Consider the following 15558-nt stretch of genomic DNA (forward strand, 5'->3'; position numbering starts at 1 on the left):
CACTCTTACGCATTGTTGGACGATCATCAACAATTGCCCTAAGTTCAAGGACCAATACCGTGAACTTCAAAGGAAAAGAGGCATGAAGACGGCCAAGTTCGCCGGAGGTGGAGATGGCGAGGCGTGCAAGAGGCCGAGGGGCAAGACAAACTCCAAGGTTGACGACATACGTGATGCCTCATCCATGGCATTGCATGACACTTTGCATGGCATGATATCTCAAAAGGATGTGAGGGACGAGAAGAAGCGGCAAAGCAAGGACGAGCAAATGAAGCAATACCTAGACCTTCAAAGGAAGAAGCTTGAGATGGAGGAGGCGGCCAAGAGGAGGAAGCTCGACATGGAGGAGGCGGCCCGGCAAAGGCAGCTCGACATCGAGGCCGACAATGTCAAGGCCAGGCAGAGGCAGCTCGACATCGAGGCCACCAATGCCGCCACCAAAGCGAAGGAGGTGGCCCTTGCGATCATGAGCGTGGACTTGTCCAAGATGAGCGAGAAGACGAGGGCCTAGTTCGAGGCCAGGCAGAAGGAGATGCTCGACGCCGACGACCTGAACTAGGTCGTTCGATCGGCCGTGGCCGTTCGGTCTTGGAGGCTGGTATGGGTGCCGCCCGCCCGCTGGGCCACTAGCTGTGTGCCGGCGACAAAAACATTCATTTTCGAGGCCGGCTGTGTTGCCGGCGAGGACAACTATTCATTTTGGAGGCTGGCTGAGTTGCCGGCGATGGACGTGTAGGCCGCTGGCTCTGTTGCCTGCGTGATGAACTGGGGCCGCTGGCCTGATGAATTAGGGCTTGGCATTTGAAACGTTGCTCTTTTTTTAAAATAGACGCGGACATGATGGGGCAAATGGATGCGGCCGTGCGCTGGGTGCACGGCCACCATATCCTAGGACACGCCCGGACACGGCCCCATTGCCCTACCCAAACGGATAGAATCCGGACAAAACGGACGTCCGTTTGGGGTCACGCAGTGGAGTTGGCCTTACGTATCCGGAGGAATACGCCTTCGCTGGGCGTTGACGTATACGCATCGCTGGTGACTGGCGAGAGTTTACCCAGAGAACGAACGTGGCAGGTACGCAAAGGTAGGCAGCGACGACGAGTCCACCACCGCTCCACTCCCCGCCCCGGCACTCGCTAATCACTTTGCCGGGTTTAAAACCGCTCCAGATCCGACGAGCCGAGTCAACCCGCTGGCCACCGACGCGCGCCGGGGCACCGAAGCTTCCTTCCTCCCGCCCGACCCGCGATCTCGATTGGGGAATGGGGGTGGAGGAGGAGGAGGGCGCCATCAACGGCGGCGAGGAGGGCCCCGGCCTCGCGGCGGCGCCGCACGACCGCTGGGTCCTGCTCCGCCCCGCCCAGGGCTCCCCCCGCCCCTCCGCCCGCTACAAGGTGCGCGCGCAATTCTGCTCTCCTCTGCTCGGATTTTGGCTGTCGCGGTTCCTGTCTCTGATGTCAGTGATCTGCCCTGTTGCCCCGTCCTGATCCGCCCACCGGTTCGAGCCGTAGCCGTTAGCTCGTGTGTGGAGGTGTTGGGATCAAGAATGGGATCCGAAATGTGATGGCCGCTGTGTTCGTCTGAATCCGCGCGGCTGGTGGAGGCAGTGGTTTCCGGGGGCGTTTGGTCGCAGAGACGTGGCCACTGCTTGGTCGTTCTCCATCTATCCATTCTGCCTTGCTGTCGTCGCTAGCTGACTGAGATCGCCGGGTTTACCGGGATAGGAAGTGCAACTCTGCTGAAGTTGCTGCTATTGTTGCACTGTGATATATTTTTAACACGGCAAAAAATGCTTATAAAATCTTCAGACAAAATGTACGCTGAGGATCGTACCATGCCGTCCAATTACCTTACGCTGCGTGTTGTTTATTCTGTGATGAGTACTCAAGTGCTAAATACATGACAGCATGCCGCGGAGGTGGTTCAAGACAAGCTGTATGTGGTCGGGGGAAGCCGGAATGGACGCTCTCTGTCGGATGTTCAGGTTTGGCACTCACGCATGTGTGCTCATCATATCCCCTCTGTTCCTTCATCACCTGAAATATATCCTAACAGCTGCAATTTTGGCAGGTCTTTGATTTCAGGACATCCAAGTGGTCAGCGTTGCTGTTAAGTCCTAGTCGGGATTCAAACCAGCTGAATCTTGAAAATAATGCCGGAAACCAGCCGTTCCCAGCATTAGCAAGCCATAGTATGGTAATGATATCATCTTGCATTTCTGTGGAGAATTAACTGAACTTTTCTAAGCCTCGTTAAACCTTTCAAGTGAAAGAGCGTCATTTTCTATGCTGACAAGTGATTTCATCCAGGTCAAGTGGAGGAATATGCTTCTGGTTGTAGCTGGGAACTCCAGAGCATCAACATCGAATAAGGTTTCAGGTGCTTCTTTGGATTTCCCTCTTTCTTGGTTCATACTAAGACGCTGAGCAACAAATTACGGGTCATGGCTTTGCTTAAACATACGTAGTAATAGTTCAACCATCACTTTATGGTTCCGCACCACCACCAAAAACCATGACATATTTGCTGATGCCCCTAAATGTTGGAAGTTTCACGATCATAGAGTTGTTCTACTGTCGTGCATGAACTGATGTGTGCACATATTTCAATTTAAGGTGGATTATTTCTTAGTCTATGTCAGTTCATATGTATCTGGTGAAATTTCAGATTTGGAAAATAAGCAGCACTACAGGGATGATTCTCAATTACTGTTTGTGATATTATAATGGATGCATTTTTTTTCATTTCCTTGTGCTGTTTACATACTGATTAATCACGTGTTAAACTTGTAGTGAATCAACATGCTTCATCTCAACTTCACAAGTTACATTTTCCCCAAATTCCAAAAATTGCCTCTTTCCAGTTTCCATTGCCTTTGGCATGGCAGCTCTGTGTAGCGAAGGCCCACGACCATGAGTAGTCACCCAGTATATCCAAGGGGGTATCGGCATGTTCTCCATAATGACATGGCCCTGTGCTTGTGATTATTATTTATTACCTCTATTTTTCTCAATGAAAGGCAGCGCTCCTGCCGGTTGCTTGACAAAGAATGTTGCCTCTTTCTAACACCTAATATGTTTTAACATAATGATATGTGCTTTAACATTGCCTCTTCATGTTTTGGAGTTATCTTCCAGATGACTTTACAAGTACTAGAACTGATTGCGCTGTATTTCTGCCTGCAGTTTGGTTTATCGATCTGGAAACAAATAGCTGGTCTGCTGTTGATACATATGGAAAAGTCCCAGTAAGAATCTTTTCTCTCCTGTGGTTATACATTAATTTACTGGAGAACATGTTCTGAATCCTCCCTCCATCAGATGGCTCGAGGTGGGCAATCTGTAACACTAGTCGGTTCTCGATTAATAATGTTTGGTGGAGAGGATAATAAGAGGAGGCTTCTGAGTGATCTTCATGTACTTGACTTGGAGACAATGATTTGGGAAGAAGTTAAAACAGAGTAAGAGTTCACTTATTATTTATGCTAAATATCGCTTAAGGTATTTCTAACCACTTGCTGAATGCTGAATTCATCGTTCTGTTTGTTATTGTGAAACAGAAAAGGTGGCCCAGCTCCTAGGTATGACCATTCGGCTGCTGTTTATGCTGAACATTATCTTTTAATCTTTGGCGGTTCCTCTCACTCCACATGCTTCAACGATATGTACTTACTTGACTTGCAAACTGTAAGCACTGAATGCTCTTATGTATTTTGCTATACAAGTACACTTGTGCATCAACTCACATTCTGTAAATCTGCAAGGCCAAAGTTTATTCGATAAATTAGCTGATATTTAGTTGTTCGTTGTAAACCCATTAAAGATCGTCGAAGTTCCCCACATTAATTGTTCTAGGTTGTAGCAGGAGTTGCAAGCTCAAAATTTTATCAAGTTAATAGTAACTGCAGGGTTAAACTGTTCCAATCAAATGACTAGGATCCAACTCCATTTCACTATCGCTAACTACACATCAATGCATCATAAAATGACATGCAGATATGCTTATCATATTATGTTGTACTGTACACATAAGGGATACTTTAGAGGGCTTTTCCTCTTGAGCCAAATTTAACACGACTTTAGGACTCAACTGATAAGTTTGCGTAAATGATGTTTAATTGTAACAGCTGGAGTGGTCTCAACCTGACACTCAAGGTGCACATATAACTCCTAGGAGTGGTCATGCTGGTATGATGATTGACGAAAATTGGTACATAGTTGGTGGTGGAGATAATGCCAGTGGTAATGCCTGGATGCATGATACTGTATTTATATGTTTTTATTAAATTCCTTTTGTGCTGTTCTTTCAGCTCCGGTATCTAAGGAAATGCACATGTTGTAGGTTCCACTGATACAATCGTAATGAACGCTTCCAAGTTTGTCTGGTCTGTGGTCACTAGTGTGTCAGTTCGAGATCCACTTGCTTGTGAGGTAAGCAGTATTTGCACATTGGTACTGACATGTTCAGTCATAAAGATTGGTCATATAAATTCATGTTCTAGAAAGTGCATAACTATGAATATTTAGAGATCGAGCTTTTCATAATGTGGTGAATTACTGACCTTTTAACATATTTTCCAGGGTCTCACTCTTTGTTCAGCCACAGTTGATGGCGAAAAGTTCCTAATTGCCTTTGGCGGTTACAACGGGAAGTACAACAATGAGGTATACGCTTTCAGCAAATAACTACTACACATAGTATTTTGTTGAAAATGATCCATCTGTAGAAATTTCTCTTTTGATGGCTGTTGTCATGCCCTTGTTTCTATGTGTAGTTCCCCTAGTTTGTGTTTTTCAATTTAGGGTGAAATTGTATATTCTTCATTTTCCCTTTTCAGTATGCTTTGTCTCCGTTAGCAATTTTTAGTGTGCTTTGTTTCTGTTAAACATATTCTCCACGCCTAATGAAAGTGATGACACTACTGCAGATCTTTGTGATGAAACCCAAGCCAAGAAACTTTGTGCAACCTCGTCTTTTCCAATCTCCAGCAGCTGCTGCCGCTGCAGCTTCTGTGAAAGCTGCCTATGCTGTAATAACTGCTACTGATGAGAAAACTAAAGATATTGTTGCTACTGATGATTTGGATGTGAAAAGAGCTGAACCTGGAAGTTCTTCCAAACAAATGGTTGCCGAAATTGATGCACTTAATGGGGAGAAAGGAGAACTAGAGTCTCGACTGGCAGAAGTTCGCAGTGAAAACTCAAAGCTAAAGGATAAACTAGATATGGTGAAGTTGTCCTATGGTGAATTAACAAAGGTAAAATTGTCTTTCCATTTGTTTTCTTTGAGAGGGCAAACTTTCTTTTCATACTGCAAAAGGAAATTCCTGATTTTCCATAATAAGTTCCCACTGTTGTTTTCTTTTTCTTTTGAAGGAACTCAGATCAGTTGAGAATCAGCTAGCTGCTGAGGGTTCAAGATGCCAGAAACTGGAGGTTCTGAACTTGCCCACTATAATTAGTTCTGAGCATGAAACACATATTTTCAACTCTCCTTTTATGCTGCTGATTGCTTACCTCTTCTTTCCTGTGGTCAATTCAGTCCCAAATTGCTGCTGCGCATAAAAGGTTGGAGTCTGCCAGTTCTCTGGAGAATGAACTGGAAGCCTTGCAGCAACAAATATCTCAGGCTGAACAAACCATGACGACTTCTCAGAGACGGAAATCTGGGGGCGTATGGAAGTGGGTGGGAGGAAGTGCAGAGGTCTCCGACAATGAATAGTAAGTCCTATGTGCAACATGCTGGAATGGAACAATGTCTGATGTACTTATGTGTTGCCGTGTTAAGCTATTGTATCATTTTGCAAAACCTTATTGGAAGAGGTTGATGTGACCCCTGCTTTCTAAGTTTCAAGGATACAATCAATGCATGGTGCTGATTCTAGATCATACTATGGAAGCAAATAGTAATTGAATAACCTAGAATGATCTGTGAAATGAGCATTAAAATGCAATTTCCTTCATCTTTTTTTTTTGGCATCAACGCTGCGTTATGAAAAGAGAATCCGAAAACCAACCTTTCTTACAAAATGTTACTGCACTCATAGACAGCTCATATACGACGAAATCTTGTGGCCTAGTTTAGATTTTGACATTTATATCTATACATCCCCCAAATATGATTTCTTGTATGCTTACAGAACCAAGAACAGCAAAAGCTGTCACTCGAAATCCTGGAGGTAGAGAAATGCAAATGTATGCCAAAGCTGCATTCCATTTCATTTATTTAACTTGCATTATACTGATTTCCCTACTGTTGCGGCCTCTGCTCAACTTGTGCAATGTTTCATAGTTGGAATTTAAGAGTACATGCAACACATTTAGCATTGTATGTCAGGCCCAACAAGAAAAGCTTGTTTTCCCTAAACTGCAGTCCACAGAAGCTCCCAGCTCCCTTTTCACGGAGCCACCTCCAATTTTCCACATAGCTGGAGATAATACAACTTTGGTGAATACTTGTAACTCTTTAAGCATTCTATGCCAGGTTCATCAAGACAAGTAGCCACCCAGCAGCGAAACGGAGGCGAAGATGCTACAGTTTTGAGACGGCTTGTTTGTCGCAGGCTACCGGGCTCCTCCTCAAGAACTTGCCCGCGACTGATATTGCGAAGACATCACTGAGAACAGTCTTTTGGATCTTCTGAAGCGGCGACACCTGGTAGAAATATTCCGGGCCGTTTAGACATTGCACAGCAAAAACATGGTAGTATCATACATATGACAAGTATACCTAAGATTGTACCGGTCTGGAAATATAATTGGTTGGGGATGTTAGCTCTTGTTTTTTTGTTTACCTTTCTGGAGTTGGTACACAAATATATCTTCATTGGTTCAGGTGACCGGGTGGAAAATACATTGTTTATAGCGTAAATTTACCGACTTACTGTCAAGCGTTTCTGGTTCAGGTGTGAGCATGTTATGGGCCAGTGCAATCATTTTTTGTTGTTGGTAAATTTGGTTTGTTCAGTGCATAAATGGATTCTTACCAGAGAGGTAGCCTCGCTTGGCGATGGCATTTGATCTGGTATTTTGCCCTTCAGCCTGAAAATATGTGAACATGTAAAGATGGTTAAGTGATGTAATTCTCTGTGGATTCTGTGGCAGTGTATATAGAGTCAGGGGCTCAGGGCAATCTTACTGTGTGGCTGCAGCATCAGATTGCACGAGCAGCAGAGGCCCTAGAGGTGCAGGAGCCACCTGCTCCGGCGACTCCGCCGTCGCCGCTCCCATCTCGGGCGCGCCGGACATCTCCGCGAGATCGACCCATGATAGCCTGCGCCGGAACGCCTGCCGTGCGTCATCTGCGAGCGGCGTCACCACTGTCACCCTCCGCAGCGTGGCGAGCATTCCCTGCGGCAGCGCGGGAGCAAAGAGCGCCGCGGCCGCCTCGGGGGTCGCCACGACGTCGGTGGCGCTGTGGGCGGCCACCGCGGCGCGCAGGTCGGAGGACGGCGGCAGGAGCACCGTGGTCGCTCCGGCCGCGGGGAGCCCGAGGGCGAGCAGCGCTACGCCGCCGTGGACGCTGGTTCCCCACGCCGGGAGCGTGGCAAGGCAGACCCGGTCTTCGTCGGGTGAGACCGCGCCGGCCACGGCAGCAGTCAGGTCGGCGTGCGTCATGGCCACCTTGCTGGTTGTCGACGAGTTGTGGACCATGAGGGCCGGGTCCCAGGGGTTCGGCCGGTCCGCGGCGACGGCGTCGAGCGCGGCCGGGTCGCCGCCTTCCATGAGCTCCTCCACGGACACCATCCGTGGGTCCGGCGACCTCGACATGAGCAGCAGCGGCAGCCCGCCGCCCGTCCCCGGCGCGCCGACGACGATCGCGGCGCCGGACTCCTGCGCCACGGCGTCTACCTTGGCACCCGGGGCCGCGACGACGGCCACGCAGCCGGCCGCGAGGACACCGAGGAGGATGGGCGGGAGCAGCAGCGGGTCGTCGTCGGGCGAGGGGAGCGCCACGAGGACCGCGTCTCCGCGGCGGAGGCCGAGCCCGAGGCGCAGCGCGGAGGCGAGCGAGAGCGCGGCGCCGCGCAGGCCCGCGAAGGAGAGCGCGCGGCCCGTGGCCGCGTCCACGTAGGCCGCGCGCGCGCCGGCCGCCGCGTCCTCCGGGTGCGGCAGGCGCGAGAGCACGAACGCCGCCGCGTCGGCGCCGCACTGGAGCGTCTCGGCCTCCATGTCGCTCGGCGCTCCGTCTGCCTGTCTGGGGTGTATCGCGGGGGCGAATTGGTGAGTTTTAAAAGCGTGGTCGGCTCGGTTTTGGCGCGCGGAGGCATTGTGGAGTCCGCGGGGAGGCTTGTCCGGTGGCGGCAGGCCACGGACGGCAGCCACGGCGACGCCGCCCGCGCTCTGGTGCGTGCATGGGTGCACAGTATCTTCAGGAGATGTACATTCTGCGGATCCACTACTACTGACTACTCTTGTGTCCCTTGCGTCCGTCTTCTACTGATACGGTGGTGCGTTCCTGCAAGAGAAAATATAGTGTGGAGGTGGTGGTCTGGGATGCTTAGATAAACAGTATTTTTCTCTCTCTTCAAAATGGAGACAAAAGATTTGCCTCATCGATAAATAGTATTTTTTTTAAAAAAATAGCAAAACAAATAAAAATATTCTGAATTTGTTGGCATGGAAGATGCTTGAGTATGGTAGGTGCATGCAAATATTCATGGTGAAAGGACATTCGAGGAGCTCGTGATGAAAAAACACATAATTTGGCGATCAATTTGTTTTTAAAAAACAGTGCACTTTGGAGACTCTCAAAGAATAGCCCATATGCAAGTTGTAGGATAGATGAAGTAAATTATAATCAATAGAAATGCTAATTTCGAGGATGGGGACCCGGATAATACGCTCATTCCACCATTGTTTAAAACGGATAATCCCGGATATTTTGAGAAAATTACTCCAATCTTGGCACTAATGACTATAAACGCAAAAGATTATAAATCCCCATGTTTGATTTGTTTCTGTGGGAAATGGACCATTTGAGGAAAGGAAATGGAGCTATGTATGAAAATATGAAGAGTGAAGGTCAAGCCAAAATAACTATAGGCGCAACAGAGGAATCAAAGCAGACGACGACGTCTGGTACGAGCAGGCACGCTCGTACCACCCTCTGATAGCTCGCTGACGTCAACCTATGCACACTTTATAAATGGGACGAGGCCTCATTAGCAGCAGAGAGCCAAGGAGAGCAACAGAGAGTCGCCAGATCACTAGAATCATCACCACCATCGCCAAGAGCCATTCCCAGGAGAAACCTACCCGCCGTCGTATCCATCCCCATCTCAAGCATTCGTCTATCAATGTCATCTACAATGTTTTTCCACCTGTGATTTGATTGTGATGTGTGAGTAATCCTCTCAAACCATGAGCTGAGGCATAGCTTTGCAGCCCTATGTACTTGTGCACAGGATCGCTGGTATTGACTTTACTTAATTGAATGTGATCTGTATGTGTTATTGCAACGTGTCTCTCGTCTCTTTATCGTTCAAAGGCCCCACAGGTACCCGAGATCCCGTATATCGATCAAGGAGAAGGTAAAGTTTAGGGATGCGTGGAAGGCTTTAACGAAAGCCGGTGAATGATGATGGTAATGATTAATACGGTAACCAAAAGGAACTCAGGTGCAGTCATTAAACGCTCAATGCATTGGTCTGGAGAAATACTTAATAATTGAGGTAATCTCGCGCGAAGGTAAGGGCCTTGGTTGGAAAATAGATTCACGATGTAGGTTGTAGATCGGCCGTGACATTATATGGAGGCACCCCCACATCTACATGTTGAGAACACATCATAGCGATGTGTACTAAGACCATGTTGGAAATCAAGACAAGATCCTAAGTGCAAGTATAACAGTTGTAAGTAAAGTCCTCGTGTCCTAGCCTATTTCCATACCTTTGTTCTCTCTCTCTCTCTCTCTCTCTCTAAACAACTTGTGATTTTTGGTTCGGGAAACTGGAACTTATAACAACAACAATAACTTGTTTGAATCCATGTCTATTTGCATTACTTTCACTGGGTCAGATACCTAGGGTCACCTTGGAGAAAAAGGTAGGGAATATTTACATTCAAAACCAGATTAAAGGTAATCAGTTCTCAGGGAGTCTAGATTCACCACTTGTATGTATCTAACGCAATTCTGTGAATGCATAATTCTAGATTCAGATCACTAAGTGATACGTCTCCAACGTATCTATAATTTTTAATTGTTCCATGCTATTATATTATCTGTTTTGGATGTTTATGGGCTTTATTATACACTTTTATATTATTTTTGGGACTAACATATTAACTGGAGGCCCAACCCAAATTGATGTTTTCTTGCATATTTCAGTGTTTCGAAGAAAAGGAATATCAAACGGAATGAAACCTTCGGGAGAGTTATTTTTGGAACGGAAGCAATCCAGGAGACTTGGAGTAGACGTCAGGGAAGCTTCGAGGTGGCCACGAGGCAGGAAGGCGCGCCCCCCACCCTCGTGGGCCCCTCGTGGCTCCCCTGACCGACTTCTTTCGCCTATATATGTCCATATACCCTAAAAACATCAGGGAACAGAATATATCGGGAGTTCCGCCGCCAGAAGCCTCCGTACCCACAGAAGACCAATCTAGACCAGTTCCGGTACCCTGCCGGAGGGGGGGATCCCTCTCCGGTGGCCATCTTCATCATCCCGGTGCTCTCCATGACGAGGAGGGAGTAGTTCACCCTCGGGGTTGAGGGTATGTACCAGTAGCTATGTGTTTGACCTCTCTCTCTCTCTCTCTCGTGTTCTTGAGGTGGTACGATCTTGATGTATCACGAGCTTTGCTATTATAGTTGGATCTTATGATGTTTCTCCCCCTCTACTCTCTTGTGATGGATTGAGTTTTTCCCTTTGAAGTTATCTTATCAGATTAAGTCTTTAAGGATTTGAGAACACTTGATGTATGTCTTGCACGTGCTTATCTATGGTGACAATGGGATATCATGTGATCCACTTGATGTATGTTTTGGTGATCAACTTGCGAGTTCCATGACCTCGTGAACTTATGCATAGGGGTTGGCACATGTTTTCGTCTTGACTCTCTGGTAGAAACTTTGGGGAACTCTTTGAAGTTCTTTGTGTTGGTTGAATAGATGAATCTGAGATTGTGTGATGCATATTGTATAATCATACCCACAGATACTTGAGGTGACATTGGAGTATCTAGGTGACATTAGGGTTTTGGTTGATTTGTCTCTTAAGGTGTTATTCTAGTACGAACTCTATAATAGATCGAACGGAAAGAATAACTTTGAGGTGGTTTCGTACCCTACCATAATCTCTTCGTTTATTCTCCGCTATTAGTGACTTTGGAGTGACTCTTTGTTGCATGTTGAGGGATAGTTATATGATCCAATTATGTTATTATTGTTGAGAGGACTTGCACTAGTGAAAGTATGAACCCTAGGCCTTGTTTCCTAGCATTGAAATACCGTTTACACTCACTTTTATTACTTGTTACCTTGCTGTTTTTATAATTTCAGATTACAAAAACCTATATCTACCATCCATATTGCACTTGTATCACCATCTCTTCGCCGAACTAGTGCACCTATACAATTTACCATTGTATTGGGTGTGTTGGGGACACAAGAGACTCTTTGCTATTTGGTTGCAGGGTTGTTTGAGAGAGACCATCTTCATCCTACGCCTCCCAGGGATTGATAAACCTTAGGTCATCCACTTGAGGGAAATTTGCCACTGTCCTACAAACCTCTGCACTTGGAGGCCCAACAACATCTACAAGAAGAAGGTTGTGTAGTAGACATCAAGCTCTTTTCTGGCGCCGTTGCCAGGGAGGTTAGCGCTTGAAGGTATATCATTAGATCTTGCAATCGAATCTTTTTGTTTCTTGTTTTATCACTAGTTTATTTTATAAAAGAAAAAATGGAATTGAGTTTGCCTCATACGCTTCATCTTTTTAATATCTTTCGTGAGAATGATGGAAAGGAAAATTGTGCTCAAGTGCTAGAAGAAGAAGTCTATAAAATGTCTGGCACTAAATCTTTGAATGATGAGCATGATTGCAATGTTGTTAGTATGAACTCCTTGAATATCCATAGTACTAATGATGATTGCACTAGTCATGATGAAAATGTCTCTTATAAGCATGTCAACTTTTGTGGAATATATAGAGCCTGCAAGTACACACCAATTAGGGAAAATAGATTTTGCAAGAGGCATAAGTATTTGGAAACTAACTGGTTGCAAGAGAGGCTAAATGTTTGTGCTGAAAATTTAAAATTTCTTCACCATACTTGTGAACTTTGCAATGAACATGGTCATTTAAATCTCCAATGCAAATTGTTTCATGATCGTATCGTGTCCAAAAATTGTGATGATTTGATTTCCCTTGCACATCATAATGAACTTAGTTTGCTTTTGGGTTATGAAGAAATGAAACGTATAACTAAGCATATTCCAGAATATAACCTTGAGAAATTCCTCGATATTGATCTAGAAGAAATTTTTATGTATTGTGCGGTGAATTGCATTGAAAATCCTTATATTGCCAATTACATAAAGAAAATAAAATAAATAGAGGATGAAGAGAATACTAATGAAAGGGAAGAGGCTTCCCAATATCCTCCTATTATTTCTTATGATGAATTAGGTAACGAGGAGGAGCCTTCTATTCAACCAATCTCATTAATAAGGAGCTCTGAAAAGAGGATTAAACCCACACATGATGTGAAGAAGAAAGAGAAGACGGATAAGCCAAGGTAAAAATGTATCCCTCCCAAATAATGTTTTTTTATAGAAAGACTGTAAGGGAACCCCTATAGTATAATTGGTGCAACAAACCCAAATTGCAAGTACCAAGCCTTGAACCTGGGTGGGTGGGAAGACATCAGCCCCTTCCCACCACTAGGCTATGCCTTAGTCTGCCCCTCCCAAATAATGTTCCTCCTATTACTCATTGTGGTGATGATAATTGTTATACTATTGGTGCTATCCATACTATTAATGATGAGAGTGATTATGCTTATGATATGAAAAGACCCAAGCTTGGGGATGCTATGTTTGATGAGAATGACAAGTTTGAAAATATATTTGCTGCAATTAATGTTTGTCCCAAGCTTGGGGATGCTATGTTTAATGAAGATGATATTTGTAGTCTCCCAAGTTTTGATATGCAAATTTATTATGATTATAGCATGCCTCCTACTTATGATGATTATATTGATGAAAGTGGGTTTGGAAGAGGGTCAACTTTAGGAAGTAATGATCCCACTATTTTGGAGGATGTTGAATCTTATTGTGACAATTATGAAAGTGGATTTGGAGAGGTCATGACTTTATTTAGTAATGATTCCACTATCTTGGAAGAGGTTTCAATTGATTAAGATGAGAACAAAGTTGCTACTTATGATGATTATTGTGATGACACTTATGCTATAAAAAGTAGTGATGATTATATTTATAAAACTTGTCATGATTATGATTACCTTTTTCTAAACATTACTCTTTTAATGTGGAAACAATTTATAGTATTCGAGTCTCTTATGATACTCTCACTATTCCGAATGAGAAGAATTTTGCTTATGTGGAGAGTAATAAAATTTCTATGCTTGTAGATCATGAAAAGAATACTCTATGTGATGGTTATATTGTTGAATTAATTCATGATGCTACTGAAAATTATTATGAGGGAGGAACATATGCTTGTAGGAATTGCAATAATATCAAGTTTCCTCTCTATGTGCTTAAAGTTTTGAAGTTATGCTTGTTTTGCCTTCCTATGCTAGTTGATTATTGTTCCCATAAGTTGTTTGCTCACAAAATACCTATGCATGGGAAGTGGGTTAGACTTAAATGTGCTAGTCATATTCTTCATGATGCTCTCTTTATGTTACAATTCTTATATTTTATGTGAGCATCATTGAAATCATCATGCCTAGCTAGGCGCGTTAAACGATAGCGTTTGTTGGGAGACAACCCAATTTTATTTTTGTTCCTTGCTTTTTGTTCTTGTTTAGTAATAAATAAATCATCTATCCTCTGTTATGATTGTGTTTTTTATGTTTTAATTAGTGTTTGTGCCAAGTCAAGCCTTTAGGATCTTCTTGGGTGATTGTTATTTGATCTTGCTGTAAAAAAACAGAAAGTACGCGCTCACGAGAATAATTTTCATTTTTTACAAGAGAGCGATAAAATAAAAGTTCCAACTGAAGTAGATCAATATACAAATTGCCTAGGACTTCCTAATTTCTCAGGATTTTTGGAGTTACATAAGTATTCATAACCTACATATTACTACAGACTGTTCTGTTTCTGACAGATTCTGTTTTTCGTGTGTTGTTTGCTTATTTTGATGAATCTATGGCTAGTAATAGAGTTTATGAACCATAGAAAAGTTGGAATACAGTAGGTTTAACACCAATATAAATAAAGAATGAGTTCATTACAGTACCTTCAAGTGGTGGTTTGTTTTCTTATACTAACGGAGCTTACGAGTTTTCTGTTAAGTTTTGTATTGTGAAGTTTTCAAGTTTTGGGTAAAGATTCGATGGACTATGGAATAAGGAGTGGCAAGAGCCTAAGATTGGGAATGACCAAGGCACCCAAGGTAATATTCAAGGACAACCAAGAGCCTAAGCTTTGGGATGCCCCGGATGGCATCCCCTCTTTCGTCTTCGTTCATCGGTAACTTTACTTGGAGCTATATTTTTATTCGCCACATGATATGTGTTTTGCTTGGAGCATCATTTTATTTTATTTTGTTTTGCTTACTGTTTGAATAAAATACCAAGATCTGAAATTATTAAGTTTTAGAGAGTCTTCACATAGTTGCATAATTATTCGACTACTCATTGATCTTCACTTATATCTTTCGGAGTAGTTTGTCATTTGCTCTAGTGCTTCACTTATATCTTTTAGAGCACGGTGGTGGTTTTATTTCATAGAAATAATTGATCTCTCATGCTTCACTTATATTATTTTGAGAGTCCTTTAGAACAGCATGGTAATGTGCTTTTAGGCATAATAAAAACTATCATAAAAAGTGCATTGAATACTATGAGAAGTTTGATACTTGATAATTGTTTTGAGATATGAAGATGGTGATATTAGAGTCATGCTAGTTGAGTAGTTGTCAATTTGAGAGATACTTGTGTTAAAGTTTGTGATTCCCGTAGAATGCAAGTATGGTGAACCGTTATGTGATGGAGTCAGAGCATGATTTATTTTTTGATTGTCTTCCTTGTGAGTGGCGGTTGGGGACGAGCGATGGTATTTTCCTACCAATCTATCCCCCTAGGAGCATGCGCGTAGTACTTTGTTTCGATAACTAATAGATTTTTGCAATAAGTATGTGAGTTCTTTATGACTAATGTTGAGTCCATGGATTATACGCACCCTCACCCTTCCACCATTGCTAGCCTCTCTAGTACCGCGCAACTATCGCCGGTACCATAAAGCCACCATACCTACCTATTATGGCATTTCCATAGCCATTCCGAGATATATTGCCATGCAACTTTCCACCGTTCCGCTTATTATGACACGCTCCATCATTTTCATATTGCTTTGCATGATCA

General features: G+C 44.1%; 2 protein-coding genes across 3 annotated transcripts; one reads left to right on the forward strand and one right to left on the reverse strand.

The window, feature by feature from the left end:
- Positions 1-1074: 1074 nt before the first annotated feature.
- Positions 1075-6906, forward strand: LOC147966944 (Galactose oxidase/kelch repeat superfamily protein). 2 transcript variants are annotated; one of them, XM_087529183.1, is made up of 14 exons: positions 1077-1397; positions 1910-1987; positions 2074-2199; positions 2313-2382; positions 3189-3250; positions 3324-3463; positions 3563-3689; positions 4130-4244; positions 4345-4433; positions 4584-4667; positions 4931-5260; positions 5379-5438; positions 5545-5723; positions 6487-6906. In XM_087529183.1, coding segments are annotated over exons 1-14 (1593 nt in total). In that variant the 5' UTR covers positions 1077-1265; the 3' UTR covers positions 6488-6906. The 2 variants fall into 2 exon arrangements, with proteins under 2 accessions (XP_087385310.1, XP_087385309.1); XM_087529184.1 differs by lacking the exon at positions 6487-6906 and having other exon boundaries at positions 1075-1397; positions 5545-5724.
- On the reverse strand, positions 6535-8307 carry LOC147966945 (OPC-6:CoA ligase-like). Its single transcript, XM_087529185.1, has 3 exons — positions 7141-8307; positions 6989-7043; positions 6535-6657 (listed from the first exon to the last, which is right to left on the reverse strand). The coding sequence occupies exons 1-3, from the start codon at positions 8172-8174 to the stop codon at positions 6535-6537; spliced, it is 1212 nt and encodes a 403-aa protein (XP_087385311.1). The 5' UTR covers positions 8175-8307.
- Between the last annotated feature and the right edge of the window lie 7251 nt (positions 8308-15558).

Source organism: Triticum urartu, chromosome 6A, assembly GCF_056163025.1.
Source record: "Triticum urartu cultivar PI428250 chromosome 6A, HENAU_Tu73, whole genome shotgun sequence".
Lineage (NCBI taxonomy): Eukaryota > Viridiplantae > Streptophyta > Magnoliopsida > Poales > Poaceae > Triticum > Triticum urartu.

Bases quoted from the DNA above. Each gene is read 5' to 3' on its own strand.
- LOC147966944 (XM_087529184.1), top strand. From the start codon at position 1,266: ATGGGGGTGGAGGAGGAGGAGGGCGCCATCAACGGCGGCGAGGAGGGC. The intron at 1,988-2,073 runs GTTTGGCACTCA...CAATTTTGGCAG, and splicing joins GCTCTCTGTCGGATGTTCAG to GTCTTTGATTTCAGGACATC. The intron at 4,668-4,930 runs GTATACGCTTTC...ACACTACTGCAG, and splicing joins ACGGGAAGTACAACAATGAG to ATCTTTGTGATGAAACCCAA.
- LOC147966945 (XM_087529185.1), bottom strand. From the start codon at position 8,174: ATGGAGGCCGAGACGCTCCAGTGCGGCGCCGACGCGGCGGCGTTCGTG. The intron at 7,044-7,140 runs GTAAGATTGCCC...ACATATTTTCAG, and splicing joins TCTGATGCTGCAGCCACACA to GCTGAAGGGCAAAATACCAG. The intron at 6,658-6,988 runs GTAAGAATCCAT...TATTTCTACCAG, and splicing joins CAAGCGAGGCTACCTCTCTG to GTGTCGCCGCTTCAGAAGAT.